We start from the raw sequence: 21,947 nt of genomic DNA, 5'->3' as shown, positions 1-21,947 counted from the left end.
CCAACAGTGGATAAAAAGTAGCTGATCCAAGGGCTGCTGCTGCTTCCCCTGCAGGGATCAGAAAAGGAACTGCCACATCCTTCAGGCCCCTCATAAATTCCTAGGGGTGACCATGATCTGAATTGTTCCCCCCTAAGGAGAAAAGCATACAGTAAAAGAGATGCTGGTACTTTCTGAATTTGAACAAATGAAAGTATGATACAGTGTTTTGTTTTGATACATAACAGACATAGCAATGGCTCTTCATGCTTTGTTCATTGATTCAAGTCCTAGTCCAAAAATGCATTCTCACGGGAAGGATCACCAAAAGGTAGTTATAGGTCTTGCCCAATCCACAAACTCCAAGGACATCTAGGGTTAGTGCCTCTATGAAGGTATAGTGCCCTACATAAGCAAAGCAATGAATGCTTCCTTGTTGTACCCTCACTGCTTTTGATATTTCTGATAAAGTTGGTGGCAGAGGCATTTCAGAAGTACTTTGAATAGGAGTTTCTTACTTCTACTTTGATGCTTAAAAGTATATTGCTGCAAGACCATCAGCTAAAGTGAGATTTCTACTAACAAAAAAAAATTAATAACTTTATAGATATTTTGTATTGCCTTTTGAAGAAAAACCCTAAACCAGGTTGAAAGCTATACAGTATATCTAATCTATTACTTTCTGTTTTATTCCCCATATTATTATTTTAACTTGTTTTGTAGTCATGTTACTTTTTCAGCAATTGAAATTAATACATGAAATGCAGTTTTTACATTGAGCAAGAAAAGCTTTTGCTTTAAGAAATGCCAGGTCCCTACCCTGAATCCTTGGGCTCTAACCCTATGTCCATACGTTCCTGGACAATGCCTCGAGGTAAAAAACAAAGATTTGTTCTGTGCTCAGTGTCTGATTTGAAATATTCAGAATATAGACTTACTCAGAGATTGGAAGCTGGTTTAATACATGTGCCAGCCATCCTGAAAGGCATTTCAGTAGGCTCTGTACCCTGGCATTTGTTTTAGAAATAATTGCATGCAAATGTAGTTTAACATCTGTACTATGTCTCTTAATCCTAACCAGGCATTTTCCATTAGATGTACTCTGAAAATCACATTAAGAAAAATATATCATCTGTGAAATTGTATTCTGAATGCCCCAAATAGCAAAGAAAGGGGCAGTATCCAGTTAAATCTAATGTGAAGCATTCCTTTTTTCTCCTGAATCCCAAATTTTAAAATGTTTATTTCATTTCTCATAGTGCTGCACTATAAAATTGAAATGAGATTTTCTGTTTTCCAAGTTTTTCCATTTAGCTTACCACAGAACTTTCTTGAAGATGAAACTATACTGCTATGTAAAATTTCCTTAATTTTTGCTTGGTAATACAAAATGTAAGTTAGTTTATGTTGGTACCTTTATGGGAATGCAATTCAGATAAGTTACATCTTAGTACATTGTATTCTTGGAAGCAGAATTTTCCAAGTGGAATTTTGTTACGGAACTGACTTTAAACATACTATAATTTACTCGTGTACTTAAAAAATTAGGGAAAGAATATTGAGGAATAAAACATATGCAAAGTCCTAGGAAAGCAGCTGACTGGAAGGAAGAGGAAGGGGAGTTCCTGGAAAAAAAGTTATTTCTTGCCATCATTGAGATTTAAAAGAATATCTTGTGCTCTTCTGCATTGGTCACAGTTACTACTTCAAGACTGTAGTAATATGACTCTAAATACCTAAGAAATGTGTTCATGTATTTGACCCTTCATTTAATCCTCCAAGCGAAAATCAGGTGGTGTGCACATGTAATTATGAGAAATTTGAAGCACCTAAAGGCCACTTTGCTTTCCATGATGCACTTGGAGATCTGGCTTCTGACGCTCTGTCTCCATCCCTGCCACCCTCTCTTGCCTAGCACTCTTTTCTCTGACCTTGCTGGATTATCAGTGTTTCTCTGAATGGTGCAGGGGCCCCTGTATCTTCAAGCCTTCATAACGGCTGCTTCTTTGGTCTTGAATGCTTTCCACCTACACCCACCTCACACCCATTTGTATACTAATGTCCATTTATTATCACCTACTCTAAAATACTTTGCTATCCACTGTCTGCCATGTAAGTACTAAGTACCCTTCCTCTGTACTCCCACAGAACCCTGTGCATCTATCTGTCATAGCACTTATTATGATACCCTTCACTAGTAGTTTGTCTTCCCAATTTGTCTCTAACCTCTTTGGGTTAGGGACTCCTACTTAACCCTGCATCGCCATTCTTAACCTAGTAAGTAGTTTTCCATAGTATCCTGCAGAAGTGAGAGAGAACCCCACCCAAAATTTAGTTTAGATGTCGAAGCTGATGACACTCAACACACCAAGAGAATTTGAAAGAAATTTGATTACTCACATGGGAGACGCTGGGGGAGAACCAATGGGGCACAAGCAGGTCCAGGCTGGCTTGGGATAGTAGAGGGTGTAGGCTGGGTCTGTATAATGGCTATGGGGCGAGCTGGGGAAAAGATCACTTGAACAAGTGTTTTAAATTTCCCTCCAGTGGCAAAGGTGGAGGTGCATGCACAAGTTTTCTGTCCAGATGTGGAGCCATAGGGGAAAGGGAGGTTGAGGCCTAAAAAGTCAACAGTCAGATAAGAAATGGAGTCAGACCCTTTACTGTAAGTGGCAACTAGATGGTCATTAAATCTTTGGTGAATAAAATACTGAACGAACTACAGTCAGTCAGTAGCCCCCCATCATCAACAGGTAGCTTCAAGCACCTACATGTCCTGTACACCATCCACTTCTTAATGCTTTCTCATTCAATAAGGAAAGTTGTTTTACCCAGGCCTGTTTCTTACCTTCTACCACCTCACCTAACCTCCTTAAGGCAACAAGAGACATCTGTATTTTCTTTTGACTACAGCAGAAAAAGAGCAGAAACCTAAGGACTATTACTCTTATGTGAGCATAAGCTACTTCTGCCTAGCCCCAATATACCCAGGGGGAAAATCCTATGCATAGAATCCATCTTCTTTATCTATTAAGTAATTACTGTATAACTTAAAATGCTGTCTTCCATTCTCCACGATGATCATGAGAAATCCAGCTCCCTGTTTTATTTTTTTTTAAGAAGAGCTTAACATATTCTCTTGAACAAAGCAAACAAGCATAGAACAAAAATAGAATATTCTACCAGTACTCTGCATGAGTATCTCATGCCAGAAGTGTCTGTTGACTGCTGTCTTCATCTCCTCTTAGAATGTAATAAGTACATCACTTGTAGGAGCACTACAGGCATCTTTTGTTTTCCAATGACTTTAGGCGCATGAAAGACACTTGATTAACGTCCCTGGAGATTCAAGTTGTCTAAGTAGTCAGTGGACAGGTGTAGGTTTTATTCTTCTCACAGACGGCGCCGGGTCATCTGCCCCATCCTTGAGCTCGGCCTCACCTCTGCAGACAGCTGGGCTCTGTGGATGAGAGGTGTCCATATCTTTTCTATTCCTTGCTCCTCTGCTGAGGTTTCTAACAAGGGTGCCAATTAGTGCCAGTTATGATGGCAGCTTTCTGAGGTGAATAAGAAGGGGACTGACGAAAATCAGGGTGAAAAATCTGAGTTCGACCCTGTTATATTGTGTAATCTTTGTTAATTCTTCAGTTCTTTCAAGCTGTGAAATGGGGATCAAATTTATTTTAGAAATGTCAGTGGATTTAATTGATTAATATTAAGTACTTTACAGTCTCAAATCCTCCAAATATGTGGTATGTGGATTGAGACAATAGCCATCACTAAACTTTCTTTGCTAGTGTTTACCTACCCTTTCTTTTTTTAAAAAAGGAAAAGAAATAATTTAGAATCTGTTGAACAAGGAAAAACAAATGAGTATGTAATCTTAAATTATGATAAAAATAAAAATCCTAATGCCCATCAAGAATCAATACATTGATAAATGTACCTGTGCAGATATTTTAAAATTTAACCTAATGTTTTATTTTGCCATTTTTATATATTAAACTGTGTTTTGCAGAATAGAAAGTCTGATTATACAAGCTGACATTTTGGGAGAGGAAGAGATTTATAAAGCTGACATTATGACAGCAATTTGTGATTACTTCACTTAATTTTGCAACTAGTAAAACAGGAGGTGGCCAAGATCATGACTTCCAGCCTTATCTTTTGTCTCTTTTGTCTTTGGATTATAACCTAAAATTTGCTCCAAAACCTAATTTAAAGGCTATCAAAGTTTAATCCTAATTTTGCCAGTGAGATCATTGATTGAAACATTTTGAAGTATTCTTGTTAGTTTATTTCTCCGGCTTCAAGTCACAGAAATACACATACAACTTAAACAAAAATGTGGGATCTGTTCAAAGATACAGAATTGGTCACAAAATCCAAGGAAAAATGAAACAAAAATCTGGTCACAGAAAGATAAGAAGCAAAAGCAAGATCGTTGGACAGGGTCTGTGGGGTCCCAGCATTAGGTTGGATGAATTCCTGTTTATTATTCTCAAGAATCAGTTATTGAGAGAGGGAATCTGATTGGCCTATTTGTAGCAGCCACCTACCCTTGAGCCAGTCCTACCAATTTGCATATGCTGTTGGGAGCTGGGGTGCAGAATGGGGATGGTTCGCCAAGAAAAACTTTGGTGTTGTTAGCAAAAAGAGGAACAGATTCCAGGTAGGGAAGATCAACAGATTTCCTCTGTAGTCACTGAGGTGGTTTGCTACAAGATTGTAGCATGGTCTCGACAATAGTTTTTTTCTCAAAGAACTCTACTCTTTCAACAATAAGGAAACACATAGCAATAGGGAACTGTAGGGAAATAGCACCTAGTAACACATTTGTACATGCAGATTCACTAATACATATGTTCCTAAGGATTATATAAAAATCAAATTTATTTTAGATGAGTTCTCTTTCTGTTTACATAAATACAACCTTAACTACATTTTTATTTTGAATAATTAAGGAAATAGGAATCCCTAATTTAATTTCATAAATTTGGACTTTCATGTTGAGTTTGTTACCAGTGAATGGTATAATTTGGCATGTTTATCAAGGAAAAGAAAATATACTATTTAAAAAAATTTACACTGGGGCTTCCCTGGTGGCGCAGTGGTTGAGAGTCCGCCTGTTGATGCAGGGGACACGGGTTCGTGGCCAGGTCCGGGAAGATCCCACATGCCATGGAGTGGCTGGGCCCGTGAGCCATGGCCGCTGAGCCTGCGCGTCCGGAGCCTGTGCTCTGCAACAGGAGAGGCCACAACAGTGAGAGGCCCGCGTACCGCAAAAAAAAAAAAAAAAATTTACACTGATCCATGAAGAAAACAAGCAGAAAATTATAAACTTTTAATAATCAGTACCTTCAACAATATTCTATATGTCCTTGGACCAGTTTTTTAAAATCAATCTGAGTTAGTAGACCTAAGGAATCCCCATTCTGATCATAAGCACCGCTCTTCCTTGTCATCCTCTCCACAACACCACGCCCATGCCCACCTACATGGCTTCCTGATCCAGCTGTATCCCATGATTAATGATAACATTAAAGAAACTCTCGCTGTTTTGTATTGTTCACTCTGACCTTGCTCTCCATTCTCCAAACTGTGGCTTTCCTTACTCCTACTCCCAAGCAAGCTACTGGATATTCCTACAGAAAATCACAGTATCAGGCAGTATTGAGTCCCCAACTTCACCTTAGCCTTCATCACTGTTTAGCAGTCGTTTCTAAACTCCTCACTCCCCCCTCCCTACACCAGCTTCCTGCCTTAACTGTCCCCTTTCAGCTCCTACATCTCACACCAAGCCCCTAGTCCCAGTGACTTTGTCTCCTCCTTCAGAGATAAAATTTAGAGGCCACCAAGTAAGGTCTTCCTCTGCCTCTCTCATCTCCACTCCTAAAACAAACTCATATTGGCACCTCTCTTTATGCCCTTTTGTATCACAGTGAGATCTTTTCTCCAAGGCCAACTTGATACCTGCCCTGCCCAGCCTTTCCTATAACCTTGTCATGTCAGCCTCACAGCTGCTCTCCTGTATCTTCAGTCTCCCATTTTCTGTGAGTCTTCCTGTCTTTAAAAACCAAACACCCACGAAACAAAATCTTATTTGTACCTTTGTTTTATATCAGGCACTCTTCCTAACCCACTCCTTTCCTTCATCATTAAACTTTTGGAAAGAATTGGTTACCCTTCAATCTCTGTTCCTTCTTTAACTTACTATATTATGTCTCTGTCACCACTCCCATTCTGAAATTATTCTTTTGAGTATCACTGACAACCTCTGAGAGTTGTATTCAAGTCAAAGTCCCATCCTACTGGACCCTGTCAGAACACTTGAGACCTTTGACACCAGTGCTCTGAAGTTGGTGGCTTTCCTCATCTCTGTCCATAACTTTTTATGTTCCATTGTTATATCAGTGGTGCTAAACTCTGGCTGCACATTGTCATTACCTGAGGTGCCTGAGCGCCATCCTAGCCTAATACAATCAGAAGCTGAAGGTGGTGGCGCCCAGCATCAGTATTGACTCAAAGCTCCCCAGGTGATGCTAGCACATGGCACAGGTTGAGAACCATTCCTTTAGATGATCTCAGTGACAGAACTTATCCACTTCCTGTGGGGTCTCTACCACATAAGGTCTCAGATCTCTATATATCTTGCCTTGTCTCCTGAACTTGAGGCTTATGCTATACTCAAATGTTTGCTAGAAATAACTACCTGGATGTCCTGCAGTAAGATCTTGTATAGTATTTCTAGTATTTTCAGTTAAAGCACATTCTCCTGTATTCCTTAAAAACCATTTTTTCTTGCATCCTCTTATCTTGCTGGTGACATCACAGCCTACTCCCAGTGTCCCTTATCCTTCACTCTCTCACTCTATCACTCAGGTAGCCTTCAAATCCTTGGAAATCAGCCTTTCCTCAAATTCAGTATCCTGTTCTTACTTTCAGTGCTCTTCATTCAGCCCAGACCATAAATAACTCTCTGGTGAACCTTTGGGCATCTTAGGCTACCAGCTACCAGTTTTTCCCAATTCCAGTCTAAGCCCACACCCTCATGCTTTTCTCTTGTCTCCTTAAAAGAAAATTTGCTCGGGCTTCCCTGGTGGTGCAGTGGTTGAGAATCTGCCTGCTGATGCAGGGGACACGGATTCGAGCCCTGGTCTGGGAGGATCCCACATGCCACAGTGCAACTAAGCCCGTGAGCCACAACTACTGAGCCTGCGCGTCTGGAGCTTGTGCTCCGCAACAAGAGAGGCCGCGATAGTGAGAGGCTCGCGTACTGCGATGAAGAGTGGCCCCCGCTTGCCACACTAGAGAAAGCCCTCGCACAGAAATGAAGACCCAACACAGCCCAAAATAAATAAATAAAAAATCGATGGAAGTGAAATTTAAAAAAAAAAAAGAAAAGAAAAGAAAATTTGCTCCTGCCCTTTACCTCAGGACATGACAGAAATTCCCTTTGTCTGATGGGCAGAACTTTTCATAGTCCCAGCTTTCCAGTCTTCTCTCTCACCTCCGTCCTCATCCATACCACACTCCAGCCATAGCCACATAATCACATTTCTCAAGTACAGTTCTAAATCTTTTGGATTCTCCCTTTCTTCCTTTCCACGTCTTTCTTTTTAGAGTAATAAATTCCTCATTCTTAATAATACATTCTTCCAGTACAATGGAACTGTACTTTTTACCTCTTCAACAATACGTTTCTCTCTAATGTTGTCTCAATCTAGGATCAATGGGTAGAATTCAGGAGGTCTATGAATATGAATGGAGGAGAAAGTATTCTCACTTTCACTTCTAATTAAAACTTCATATTTTCTTCTATTATGAATGTAGGTAACAAACCACAATAGTATTGGCAGTATCTGTGACATCGTCCTCAAAAAAAATTACAGATGTTTTCATCTGTTGGCAAAAATATCTAGAAATATTAGTTATGCTTATTACTACTTAAAAATTAGAGTGGTTATTAAACCTGACATTGTATCTTATTATTTAATGTATTTACAAAGAAGCACATTTATTAATATTTCACAAATGTGGCCTTTTAAATATTTTGAAAACTGAATTTCAACATAACTGATTTCCTTTCTAACTTCTTACACTTTATTTTATGCAATTAAATTTTTTTCTGAGGAGGCCATTCTTGACTTGAATGGAGTGTCAAAGGGTTCAAGATGCAAATGGCACTTACTTAGTTGTATCCTAGTTTACAAGGCTTTTCCTCCCGCTCTCCTCTGAAACCAAGGACAGTTTTCATTCATTTTTATATCCACATGGCTAACATAATTTATAGCACACAGTAGGTACTGAAAAATGTTCACTGACTGAATAATGGAATAAAAGAATGAGAAATTACCTGTCCCACAAATATCCTGAACACAGAAGACAATATTTCTCAAAGTGTAATCATGGAAGCTCTAAATCACAATCACCAAGATGCTTGTTAAAATGCATATTCATGGGCCCTATCTCAGATCTTTTGAATCTGAGTCCCTAGAAGTGTAGAATTTTCAATTATAACAGTTCATCCAGACATTCCTTTACATGCTAACGTTTGAGAACCTGTTCCAGTAGGCTATTGTGATGTACAGCAGCCTTAAAAAATAAATAAAAGCATGAGCTTTTGTAAATAATTTCAGCTCCCTGGGCTCTATTTTCTTTCTCTGCGAAGTGATTCTTTAATGGCTGCATCCTATTCTCCTCAATATCATATGGGTTTTGTAGTCAGTGCCACAGAAGGAAGTAAGGCAGGACTTACTCCTTGTTCAGAATGAAGAATGAAGAGTCTTTGGGCATGTGCTCATACTGGTTTGGTCCTGTGGGGTACATGGTCTCTGCACCTCGTTGACTGACTCCAAACAATATACCACCTACTCAGATCCACTGGTCTTATGAAATAATGTTTGCCAGACAGCAGTTCTCTTTTCTTCACCTCCTCTGTCAGGGCTAGGCAGCTTTTAGTCTGTTTTTCAGAGGTGGGCTGGGGATAGACGAAGTAATTTGAATTTGCAAAGCCAACACATATCACCCTGGCACAACTCTGGCCACACTGTCCCTGGGACAGTCTCCAACAGATGTGATGAACGGCCTAAAGATAGCCAACCAAGCCAACAAACAGAACAGTTAGAGTGGAGGAAAGGCCAGTTAACCATTTAATTTTATTCCTGTTTCATACTAGGTCAAGAGTATCCACATTTCTTAAAAAAAAAAAAAAAGAAGGGCTTCCCTGGTGGCGCAGTGGTTGAGAGTCTGCCTGCCGATGCAGGGGACGCGGGTTCGTGCCCCGGTCCGAGAGGATCCCACGTGCTGCGGAGCGGCTGGGCCCGTGAGCCGTGGCGACTGAGCCTGCACGTCCAGAGCCTGTGCTCCGCAGTGGGAGAGACCACAGCAGTGAGAGGACCGCGCACCACAAAAAAAAAAAAAGAGTATCCACATTTCTTGACTGGCCGAACACTATTTTAAAATTTTTGCACCTTTAAAATGTAGATCACTATTCCATTCAGCTATCATTTTACCCCAAATTTTATAAGACACTAAAGTTTTAAACATATTAAAGAAAAATTTGATCCCATTTTCAGCCAGCTTCAAGAAAAATTATAATTTAAAAATATTTTCATTCATTAGGAAAGATCAATATATAACACTTTCCTATTTTTCTATGAAAATATACCTTCATCGACTTTGCAAACATTATATTATTTCTTAGAAGTCACTTCACCTTGTCACTGAATGCAGACACCCTCATATTAACTTTTTGCTTTGCCACATCAGGTTTCTAAAGAGAAAAAATATTTTTTATTCATATGGAAGAGGCTTTGATTTGTATCATGAAGTCCAATAGGAGACGGAAAGCTATTTGAATGCAGATAGAATGTCTTGGGAATTTTTGCATCCTTTACAGTGTGTTTTATACACAGTAGAACTTTAATAATTTTTTATTTGAAAGAAATTGAATGTTCTGAAGCAATAATGATAGCTAATAAATATTAACTACATAGCTAAGAAACATTAGGTATATGGGTACCAGCACTATTCTAAGTACTTTATAAATCAGTGTATTTAACAACCCTAGGACGTTGTTACTTACTACCCCCTTTCTAGAGAGAGAGGCCAGAAGAGCGAAGTAACTTGCTCAAGGTCACTCTACTAGCAAGTGTTGAGTCAGGATCTGAACCCTGGCAGACTGTCTCCAGAGCTAGTATTCTTATTTCCAACACTGAACACTGAAGCCTTTATTGTTTTAACAGAAAATTGCAATGCTCCATATTTAACAGAAGAATAGTTTCCCTCTGAAGTTAATGTTGAAAGCCTATTCCAGTACACTGTCCTGGCCTTTTCACTGTTAAAAGGTTCTTTGGTGCTTATTTGAAACAGATGCAAACACTTAAAACATCGATTCACATTGTGTTGCCCTGTGATTTGCTAGATTATGTCAGGTTTCCTCCAGGAGACCCATTTCTAAATGACTGTCTGATTTCATTCGCCTTGCTACTCCTTCACAGACCTGCAGCTTCATGGATCTGTTCAAGCATGGTTGGTCGGAGGTTGATTAGTGAGTCTCTTGCCAACATTCTGTCTCCTTCTGTTGTAGAAAGCTCTAGGACAGCCAGGAGAAGAAGCTGGGTGGGTTTTTCAAAGCAGTTTCTTCAACCAGGCTTTTTGGCAAGACATGATGACGGGCTAATGGCAGTGCAGAGTTTATTCTCACATACTTTTAACTCCTGGAGTTATTAGTTGGGAGTTACTTAAAAGCCTGTACCTTTCAAAGGGTTTGCTTTTTTCCAGGGTATTGTTCTTCAGTAAACATAAGATTAAGTTGACTTTCTCTGTTCATAAATTTTGCTTTTTAACTCTATTTCTTGCTCAACTCTTTTGATTATTTAAACTGTATGTATCTTATAATTTTGCATGCAAAATGACAGGGCAGAAATGTCACTGTGTGTCCTTAGTGTGGGACAGTCCTATCTCTTTTGTCTCTAAGGATAGATTAGTGACAGTATCATTTTAATGTGCTGTATTTTTATCTATGGTAACAGGAATGATTTGGCATTGTCAGGCAATGATTGCTTTGGTCAAACAAAGTTTCTGATGAACAAAAATATGTCATGGCTTCAGAAGGTCCTTCAGAATCTTGTTTTATGTCAAAGTTATCTCAATGGTTATCAGTTAAAATCATATTGGGGAAATGTTTGAGACACAGTTAAAGAAGATATGTTTGGATTATACTTAGATTTACTGAAATTATGTTTCTGAGTCACGTGAGCTGAGAATGGAGAATATTCTCCCTCACAGTGAAGCTTCAGGCTACTCCCATCACAGAGCTCTAATCTGTAGAGGAAAAGTAGCCAAAATCTCCTTCTTATAATGAAATCCTTCTGATAATTTTGGCACCTGTATCCTTTAAATGATGCCTACAGCATTTTATGTCATAACATCTTTTGTGTATTTTTATCAGTGTACTTGTACCTGGTCTGGGAATGTCCTGTTTCTTAATCGTCTCTATACCCTCCCTTCAGACTCTGTGATTGGGATGGCAGATCTTCAGCACCTGACATGTTTTGTCTATGTTAGACATAAAGTACAATATTTAATTTGGGTGCTCTTGAAAGAGCTTAAGGCGATGTTGCTTATTTATGAAGTTTCCTTTTCTGTACTAAATATAGTGTCGTGGCACCTTTGGAGTTCTCATATGCTCACTGATTTTTGGTTTTAGGTAGATGAGTGTCGATCTGAGGATTTTTTGTTAATCTGGTTCATTGCTGTGGTACGGAGTAGCATTTCATTTCTTTTTTCTTTAGGATGCTTATGACCTCCTTAAATAGCAGTCCAAAAATCGTGTGGCTTGTTTTGATTTTAACCAAAGTTACAGCTGCCTAGCTGTAAAGCAGTCAGTTTCTCTTATTATGACTAGTTCTTCAACTTGTACTGTTTTAAATTGCCTGCAATTAGCATATTTCAACCTTATTTTTAGGTTTAAATTGCAGTGTGAGAGTGTACTCTCCTCTTAGCTAATTAGTGCTATCAAGGAACAGTAGGTTACCTCATTAGTACCATGTGCATTTAATTAAAGAAGAGAAAATTGGAGTTAACCTCATAGTTAATATTTTCACAGAGTGCTTCAATGCCAACACCTTCAATTGGAGTCACACCCCTGTGTATCTAATTATGCACTGGTGCCAAATAAGGTTAGCAAGGGTACTACAAGGCTGTTGACAAAATAATTTAGATGAAAAAGTGTTTGTTGGATTCTGACAGTAAAATATAACTTGAACGTTTTTTCTTCATCCTCATCTGCCAGCATCAGGTGACATACTTCTTCATAGGAAATTGAAGGGAAAGAATATTTTGGAAGCCATTTTTTTTTCTGTTTAAATTAATGTTGCTCTTATCTTGAAGAAAATGGCATATAGTCATGTAAAGCATGTACAATCCGTTTCTCAAACAGATCCCCTGAACTTCAGAGATGTATTTGAAAAGAATTATTTATAAGATGTAATATTTACATGCATCAAACCACTACAAATACTCCCTGACACCCCTACCACATCCCTCCCTGCTTTTCTTGTTTTCTGATATAATTTCCCTTGTGTATCTTATGAATGGGGATCATCCTTTCATATCATACATGAAGTCTAAGGATGTGTTGTCACATGGTCTACTCAAATGCAGTGTAATCCTTTTGCCCTTCAGACAAAATCTTTTGAAATGTCTAATGCTACTTAGGTAAAAAATGACATTCCATGTCATTTATCAATAAATAATCACTTTGCTTTTACAGATAAAAATGCAAACTATTCATTTGAGTGTATAGAGTAATTTTCAATACAAATGACACAATTCAACAGGTTTTAACAGAGATTACTGAGTTTAGCTCCATAGTCTTAAATATGTATTTAATGGCAATATTTGTGTTATAGTAATGCAGAGCCAAGGCAGTTTATTTAAAGGGATTCTTGTGATTGTTCTCACATTTCATGACAAGACAGGATTTATGTTCATTCGTGTTGGTTATAATTGACTACAAGTCAACAGTTAGCTTTTTCAAAAAGAGATAAAGTTTTAGGGACAAATAGCATCCCATACTCTAAAATCACAGTACCATTTAAAGCTATAGGAATATTTATTAGTAAACATTGGCCATAATTTTAGCTTAGAAGTGGGAAGTGAGGCTCCTAAGTCAGTATCTTGGTAGATGATCGATAATTTTTGGTTAGTGGTTATTTCGTATGTTCAAATATTCAAATTAACATCTGCCAAATTATTCCTGTTTTTTCAATTTTATTTAATACTATTATTAGCTGTGAGACAAAGATGGAGTAGTCTTGCCTAGGTCAACCTACCAAGATAATAATCCAAATAATATTTTCTTAAGTGATAATGTACATTATTAGCGTTAAGCCTTAAGATTGGAAAAAAAAAAAAAAAAAAGCCAACTCCTGATTCTCTTTGTTTAATCTAGGAATTGCTTCCAGAAACAAAATTATGTGTCTGTGGCCACTCTTCTGGTGATGGGCATCCTCACAACACATTTGCAGTAAGTTACACTGGGCAATTAGTAATTCAGCTACTAAGCACAAGGCCATAGACCCAACCCTGCTAAAGAGATGGTCTGTGATTTTCTATCAGCCACTACCTTCCATTGATGCAGATGATCAAGAGATGACTAATGTTAAGGCACAGGTGTAATTAGTTTGTTTTCTGTTACTTCTTATATTCTTGCTTCAATTATGTTTCATCAGATATACATACAATTCACCGTTTCTGTGAGTTGATGGCGTTAAAGTTTACCTTATATATATGAGAGCATATGGCTTTTTCACCTCTGTACTTTTCTTGAACCACTACACTTTTCTTGAACAGATTTAGGAATAATTTGATGAGATGGTATTGATATGCATCAAATAAGTGCATTGAGACTATGGATAGATACAATACATATTTTAGGGAAAAGTTCCTGTTCTATGTTCTGCAAGTTACCATATAAATATACCAAGGCCTCTCTTTACATGTTCTGTCACTAGAGTGTAATTTGTCTCTTTAGACTATAATATCCAATGAAAATTGCTTCCATGACCCAGTTCACATACTGGTTAGCCTTGGAAATGAATAACAATCCTGAAGTGGCCGTTCAAGAATTTTTAAATAGAGTAACTTCATGTTTCTGTTTACCATGGATACTACCTGTATTCCTAAGGAATCTCTAAATATGTAAGTCGTATATTTTCATATATAGAATTTTTGCTTGTTTCCTTAAGAATGGATGTACTTTTTTAGTTTCCATGGTCTAGAATATTCCTAAATTGACTCACCCAAAACTTATCTTTTTTTACTACCATATACATAATATTTCCTAATTTATGATTGGTAGAACACAACATAATTAATCTCATAGACAAATAATCAATGTCTTCCTGAATGAAGAAGAAATATATAATTTCATACCTTAGTTGAAAAAACAAAAGATTTTTCTCAATAAAAATAGAGTCAAATTAACATGGGATGCTCTTCTTTGTGGAAAATATATAAACTTTAAACATTTTAAAAATGTTAGTTGCAAAACAAAGATGGAAATGGCAGTAACGTACTATTTTATGGAAATAGTGAATGCAGGGGATTGGTAATAAATTTTGCACATGAAATTAGGTTTCATAATGATCTGAAATTACCTAGTTTGGGATTTCATTCGTTTTAATTCTAAAGTGTTTGCCCTTCTAAGTTTTCTTTACAATAATAACATTTGAAAAACTAGCAAAAATTAAAAAGCAGTGTTAAGGTTTGCTGAAATTATGTAAATTTATGTGAAAGACTAAAATCTTAATTTCTAGGTTTTCTCTGTATGTTTTGAAGAAAATAAATTTAAGTTACACTTCAAAAATAACTATATTTTAACTTAGTAAAGAAGATTCATTCAAAATTATACTTAAAAAAAGTAGTGCGTTAAAAATGGAACAGGCAGTATTCCTGATTGGTAAGACTTTTTCCTAAAATAATTTCTATGGAAAAATTGTTTTCTTTAGACTGAAGGGTAAGATGGCTTAACCAATAATAGTGTTTGTTCTTTATGTAAATCTACTTCTACCATTTAAAAAACTATTATCTACTCTACTGATGGTAAAACAAATCTACAGCAACAGATCTTTATATTTTCACTGAAATGTTTTCAGAATAAAAACAAACGATGGAGAAATTAAATGAATGGCTCACAGGTGCCCTGCAGTTCCTCAATGGCAAGCCTGAATCTATAGCCCAAGTTTGTGATCACCAATGTATTGGTCTTTCCAGAGGTATGCCACATTGTTCATGGCTGCCTTGAATGCAGTGTTGAACAGGAGTCTGAGGTTGTGCCACGTGTCTGAGACTGCAGTTAGTCTCCAAGACAGAAAGAACAACAGGATAAATTAGTGAGGTCTGCTGTGGTTGGTGGGGGGAGAGAGCATGGCAGTGCATAGATCGGGTGTTTTCCATCCCTGCAGTGCACCAAACTAAATACTTCAAATTAGTCACTGAGTGACTTTGCAAATGATGGTTCTTGACTTCACAACACAAGGGAAACATTAAATACTACGTAGGTGCTTATTTTCTTTATTGATTATATTAAACTTTCTGCAAGCTAAAATGGCTACATAATGTGATTTAAAACCAAGATGCAAACTAAAATAAATACTATTTGTTATTCCTAGTTGACAGTTTCTATGTGATGGTCATGGCTCTCTCTTAGTATTTGTTAAATTTTATAAGTACTAGTATGCTGGGGTGGTACTCGACCACCATGAGATTACTGGTGGGATGGAAGGAACAAAGGTATAGAAAGAATAGATAGGCGTATCTAAAACCAGCCCTGTCCCTTTATAATCTATATACCTCACATTTATAATAAATTGTGAACCATTGTTAATAGTTTTCTAAATTCTTAAGAGACCCTACATAATGCCCTATCAATGGATTAACTTAATATCACACATATTACTTCCATGATTGGTCAACCTTCACAAATAAAAAAACAAAATTTTCAGGCATGTGTTCTAAAGTGGCAGATTAAATTAATTTTACCCCCTCTCTCCAATAAGTTTATTAACAAGCCTGAAGTAAAGTACTATAAATCTCAGGGAGGGAAAGCCACTTACAATTACCAAATGTAGGTTAAAGCCCAAATTATCTTAAAGAAATAGTAATGTTACATGAGATTAAACGGATGTCAAAAGCTCTCCATCGTATCATCTTCTTTCAGGTATTTGTGGTGTCAGGTTCCTAACCAAAGATGCAATGAAAATATATTTCAAAGGAGTATTTTCTGGTGTTTTGGTCTGGAAGTAGCCATAAGATGTTGGCCATCATCTAAGTATTGTGCCTCCTTATTATCATGTTGTTGAACAGTAGAGACACTTTTACGAACTCACTAATAGATTATGTTTATTGTGCCTCTACTAATTCACTGCAGTACTGGGCAGTAGTAGTTGTACTCACATCATGTCTACCTAAAAATTGTAATCTTAAATTCTGTTTCCTGTTTTTTTGAAAAGAAATGTTTGGGCTCCAGAGGTTGTACATTTAATATTCTAAGAGTAACAATTTAATACTCTTATTATAAGTTTGAATTTTATAGGAAAAAGCATTAAGTTCTGGCTTTAAAAGACAAGAAGATGAGTGTAAGTGAGCATCATTGTAAGAGATTTCTTTTCGATACTTGCTTTTCACCCTCAATTTTTTCAAATGATGTATATTTAACTCTAATCTGGAAAAATCTTCACTTATTTTACTTTTATTTCAAACTTTAGTAATGGAATTGGTGCCTGTCTTTTTCCCCTGATATATCAAACAGCTTTACAAGTGGCTAATTCTGTCAGGATCCCAAATTTCACAACCTTTGGCTTCCCTGCCACACAGTAGCAACCCAAGTTCACTCCTCAAGAAGTAGACCTTGTTGACACCTCATCTGCCTGAATGGCCTTATTAGCACCTACCTGCAGATAATATTATTGTTAGTCTTGCCTATAGGTTTTTACACCTACGTGAATACTGTTTTACATAGGACTCTGCCTGTTAGGTCTAAGTGCTAAGGCAGTTACGAGAATGCTCAGAGTCTTTGCCTTCTGGATCTTAATTTCAAAACATTTACCACTGGGTCAAATGCATATCTTGATGAACAGAATTTGTTGGACCTATAAATTAAAAATAAGACTTGGCTGGTCTTGGTCTAGCAGTTTTATATCACATTCAAATTAAATTATATTGACCACATTGTCATCTTTTCCCCTACAGATCTTGATTCTGTTGTGACTGACTGCTGAATGTTTTATTTTGATGGGAATTGTGGATTGGAAGAAAGAAAAAAGGAAAAGGGGATAGTGACAGTTTTAAGAGTCTCTTATTTTGTGTTCCAAATTCATCTCTCTTTTTAGGCTTTACATAAATTCTGCCCAGTACCAAATACTCTGTCCCATGGGCTCTGGAATCAGCTTTCTAGTTGAATATTGGGCACATTACTTGACCTCTTTTAGCCTCATGCTCTCAATCTGTAAAATTAGGACAATAATAGTATCTGCCTCATAGGGTGGTACAGGGATTACATTTGATAACCCCCAGAAGTACTGAGCATGACGACTAACACACAGGAAGTGTGCAGTAGGTGTTTGAGACAGTATCTGTAGTATCATCAATATACTCTTGCTTGGACCAAAGAGGCAATTCTGTTTGACATAAATTTAAATATGCATTTGGTAGTAACACTAAGGGGCTTTGGGCATCACCTCATGCCATGAGCAGAATAGATGGAAATGTTCCTTCCTGAGAGGAAAGTCTTTATATTCATTAATTTAAGTTGAACACTGACTTTTTCCCTCACAAAAATCAGTTATCCAAATGTTTTCTGGTTTGTTAAGCTAAGTGAAAGAAAAAGAACACTGCCTCACCAGAGCTAAATGATGTCCTCAGGCAGTCAAGGAAAATCATGGCTAAAGAATGTTAAGAAAAGTGACTGTGCTCTCAATTGTCTGTATCCAACCAGAACACGTGAAGATAGGAAATACATGTGGCAGTGCCAGATTATCTCCAATTATTTCTCCCCTTCTCTTTTATAAATGTATTGGCAGAGATTAACCAAGAATTAGAGATAAATTACTACTTATTAGTAATGTTGATCATTTTAACTAACAATCTGGAGACAACCTGGGATAAAAATTTTTGGAGAGTCCTTTCTATATAAAACCTATATTGCAAGATTTAACTCTTTGCTATTAATGCAAAGTTGTGTTAGTAAAATTTTAAATTTATGATGAAGCAGTAAAAATCAGATTTGTTAATCCATCATGTTCATTTTTTGAGTAGTTTATATTCACTATTACGATGGGATTGGTATTGTGCTAGATTGTTTGATTTAAAATAAACCTTAAGATAGTCAAACATTTCAAACACCTATATTACAGCTGATTTTGTTAATGCCATAACGCTATAATATAGTGACCATGTTTAGAGCTACTATTAAAAACCTTCCAGATTCTCCGTTGCAAGTAGAATAAAGGTTTCTGTTTTTAAAGCCTTGACTGACATTTGCATGCAACTCCTTGATTAATCTTTTTCGTTCCTAGTATAACTCAAGATATTAATAATTATCTTTACACACCTCATTCAGCTGGGATGTAGCTCCCTGAGCTCAGTTCATTCTAGACACCTCTCCTGAGTGATTGCCTCTCACCTTTTATTTTATTGCAATATTTGAGACTGCCATGAATTCTCTTGATGTTGGTTCCAAGAAGGACCAGTAGCAGAGCTTTTTCAATGGGGACTCCTCTTTGAAATTTATAATGAATAATTTACTCCCCTTGATGATTCACTGAAGCATTAGTATGGCAGAAATCAGGGGCTGATGAAAGGATTATTTATTTAGTTATCTGGTTTTGTTGTTGTTAATATCTTTTTCATCAACTAAATTGATACACACACTAGAATATGTATGTGGCAATAATGTGAATTTATGTTGCCCATTTGAAGACTGTATTTTTCCTTTCACATTTAGTTATTTGTAATGAGCTATTAGTGATAGTCTCTACAAATATGAAATATAATCTGTATTAACTTCTAACAGTTCACTCTATAGTTTTTGCATATTTCTAAACATCACTGATAAAATGTGTATTCTGTATTTATTATTTGTATTTCTGTTCCTTGTATATTTCCACATCATTTATTGTAGCGTAATAATAAGTGAAAGGCACAAAAAAGCAAGTCATCCTAGTGTATACATTTTCACAGCACATGAGCACACGCACATATCTCCCGTTGCGGAGCACAGGCTCCTGACGCGCAGGCTCAGCGGCCATGGCTCACGGGCCCAGCCGCTCCGCGGTGTGTGGGATCCTCCCGGACCGGGGCACGAACCCGTGTCCCCTGCATCGGCAGGCGGACTGTCAACCACTGTGCCACCAGGGAAGCCCCGTCCATGTGTTTTTATTGCAATTCGTTTTTCTTTCTCTTCCTTTTGAAGTTAAATTTTTTACATTTGTAATTTTCATTAGGCAAATGAGTTATTTGTTATGCATATGATTGACAAATTATAGAATCAAATTTTTATTACTGGCACCATTCATGCAGCAATATATTCACTTAAAGATATTTCTAAATAACCAGATTTTTCATATATTTTAATACATAGGATATCATGTTAAACAGTACGTGATTCCCATTGGCATTCAAACTTAAACCTGAAACTGCACACTGTACTTTAAACCTTTATCCAGTGGGCCTCAGAAAGCTTACTATTATCAGAATTTGGTCATGCTGTAATCATACAATGCACCATACATCTTAGATGAAATTGCACTTGTTTATTTCCCATTAATTATATTCCTTATCAGAATGGTAATAAATTTGGTGCAAGTAGATTCATGCTACTGATAAAATAAAGAATAAAGTCTTATATCAAGTTAAGCTTTTCAAGATGAAACTTTTTTGTCGTATTTAACATTGAGGAACAGCATGAAATGCTCCAGCTCTTGCGGCCATGTTCCTAAGCTCTTTTCCCTGAAGTCGTCATTACCATTCCAGCAGACCTTCTTCCTGTTCTCTCTTGAGATAGTGTGAGATATTTTGGAATATTGGCAGAAGTAATCTACCACTCAGATTCAGTGTGTTATAACATGACACTCCAGAATAAAAATATAATATCTTAATTATAATTTAGGATTTGAGTTGTAAAATATTTAGTGGGGCTTAAAACAGACAGTATAGAATGAGAGAGAACTGAAGAGAAATTACTTAAGTACTCTTACGTAAGAGTATTCTTAAGAGATACTACAGTGAAAAGGAGGCATCAAGTAAATATCTCAGAGATAAATTCTCATTAAATTAAGCATAATTCACGAATTCACATGTGGTTGTGTAATTTTAGAGAGAGAAAGAATGTTGGCAAAATGATATCAAAATTTGATAAACAAGCCTAAAGGTTTAGAAATTTAATGTTATATATGCAATATTTTCTTGATACATAGGTAATCAATATAAAATTAAAAGAAATAAAATAATATGAATAACATGTGTACTGTTGTTTTATCTCTATTTCTCCCTAAATCGTTGTTGCCTGTAAGTTGCACCTCTCTTAATACTCTCTTATATTAAGGGTGAAAAATATACTTCATTTGCATATTAAGGCTGGAAAGTATACATCTTTTGCATGTTTACCCTTGTCTTTCTGTATATTACCTACATAGTCATTCTGCTTTATTAGAGGGATTCTGCCCTGTTAGTGCATTGCCAAAATAAGGAGGCGAGGGTGTCTAATCAACATGCATTTCCGTTGTAGTGACTGATGGAATGTTAGCTTAAAAGAGCCTTATGATTCATCTAATTCAACTCCTTTATTTTACAACTGAGGAAACTAAAGAATCCAAGTGACTTTCCTTTTACCTCTTCATTATTCATTGAATTCAGGGAGAACTCTTGATGATCTGATAGTTCTTTAGTCTTGAGCCGTGGTTCATATATATTAATTTTGGCAAGCTGTGCACTTTAATTTTAATTCTATATATCTGTTAAAGAAAGAAACCACTCCCTTTTTCCAAATGTTGCTAATCATATTTACCTATAATAAGGTTTCAAAAACCAGATCAGTTTCATGATCACTTTTGAAATTACTGTGCATATTACCCGACTGCTTGAGGACACTTTTTTTAAACATCTTTATTGGAGTATAATTGCTTTACAATGGTGTGTTAGTTTCTGCTGTATAACAAAGTGAATCAGCTATACATATACATATGTCCCCATATCTCCTCTCTCTTGCACCTCCCTCCCACCCTCCCCATCCCATCCTTCTAGGTGGTCACAAAGCACGGAGCTGATCTCCCTGTGCTGTGCGGCTGCTTCCCACTAGCTATCTGTTTTACATTTGGTAGTGTATATATGTCCATTCCACTCTCTCACTTCCTCCCAGCTTACCCTTCCCCTCCCCGTGTCCTCAAGTCCATTCTCTGCGTCTGCGTCTTTATTCCTGTCCTGCCCGTAGGTTCTTCAGAACCTTTTTTTTTTTCTTTTAGATTCCATATATATGTGTTAGCATACGGTATTTGTTTTTCTCTTTCTGACTTACTTCACTCTGTATGACAGACTCTAAGTCCATCCACCTCACTACAAATAATTGAGGACACTTTTAAGGTCTCAATCAGATCTGTGAGATAGTCTAATTTATAGGTTGAGGTTTTAGAAAAGAAAAATTCAAGGATCTTTAGTGATTCCCCCAGAAATGTTTTAAAGTGAATCACGAAATCCCAGACTGTTGATTTATTGCTTACATTCTTTTGTTAGGACTTCAACTAGAAAAAAAGACTTATTTTTTAAAGTTATGCAGGGCATTGCTATTTATCTCCTAACGTTTAGAGGCGTAAGCTTAATAGTTACAAAGTCTTAATCTTTTAGAGTCATTTTCCCTTTTTCCCCTTTTATTTATTCCCTACACATCCAAGCAAGATCAGTTGCTC

The 21,947-nt window shown here is 36.9% G+C and overlaps 1 protein-coding gene across 12 annotated transcripts in view; it reads left to right on the top strand.

Annotated features, from left to right (window-relative positions):
- Window positions 1–21,947, top strand: part of FOXP2 (forkhead box P2) — a 247,740-nt gene that overhangs the window by 119,585 nt on the left and 106,208 nt on the right. For 3 of the 12 annotated variants that reach the window (XM_024757744.1, XM_024757746.1, XM_024757745.1), the window contains exon 3: window positions 13,439–13,513. The exons of the other annotated variants lie outside the window; for them this stretch is intronic. In XM_024757744.1, the coding sequence (XP_024613512.1) occupies window positions 13,439–13,513 (75 nt within the window). The remainder of the gene's footprint in view (window positions 1–13,438; window positions 13,514–21,947) is intronic. 12 annotated transcript variants of the gene reach the window in all.

This window comes from Neophocaena asiaeorientalis, unplaced genomic scaffold (genome assembly GCF_003031525.2).
Source record: "Neophocaena asiaeorientalis asiaeorientalis breed wild unplaced genomic scaffold, Neophocaena_asiaeorientalis_V1.1 scaffold116, whole genome shotgun sequence".
In the NCBI taxonomy this organism is placed as follows: Eukaryota; Metazoa; Chordata; class Mammalia; order Artiodactyla; family Phocoenidae; genus Neophocaena; species Neophocaena asiaeorientalis.
This window is presented reverse-complemented; position numbering and strand designations above follow the sequence as displayed.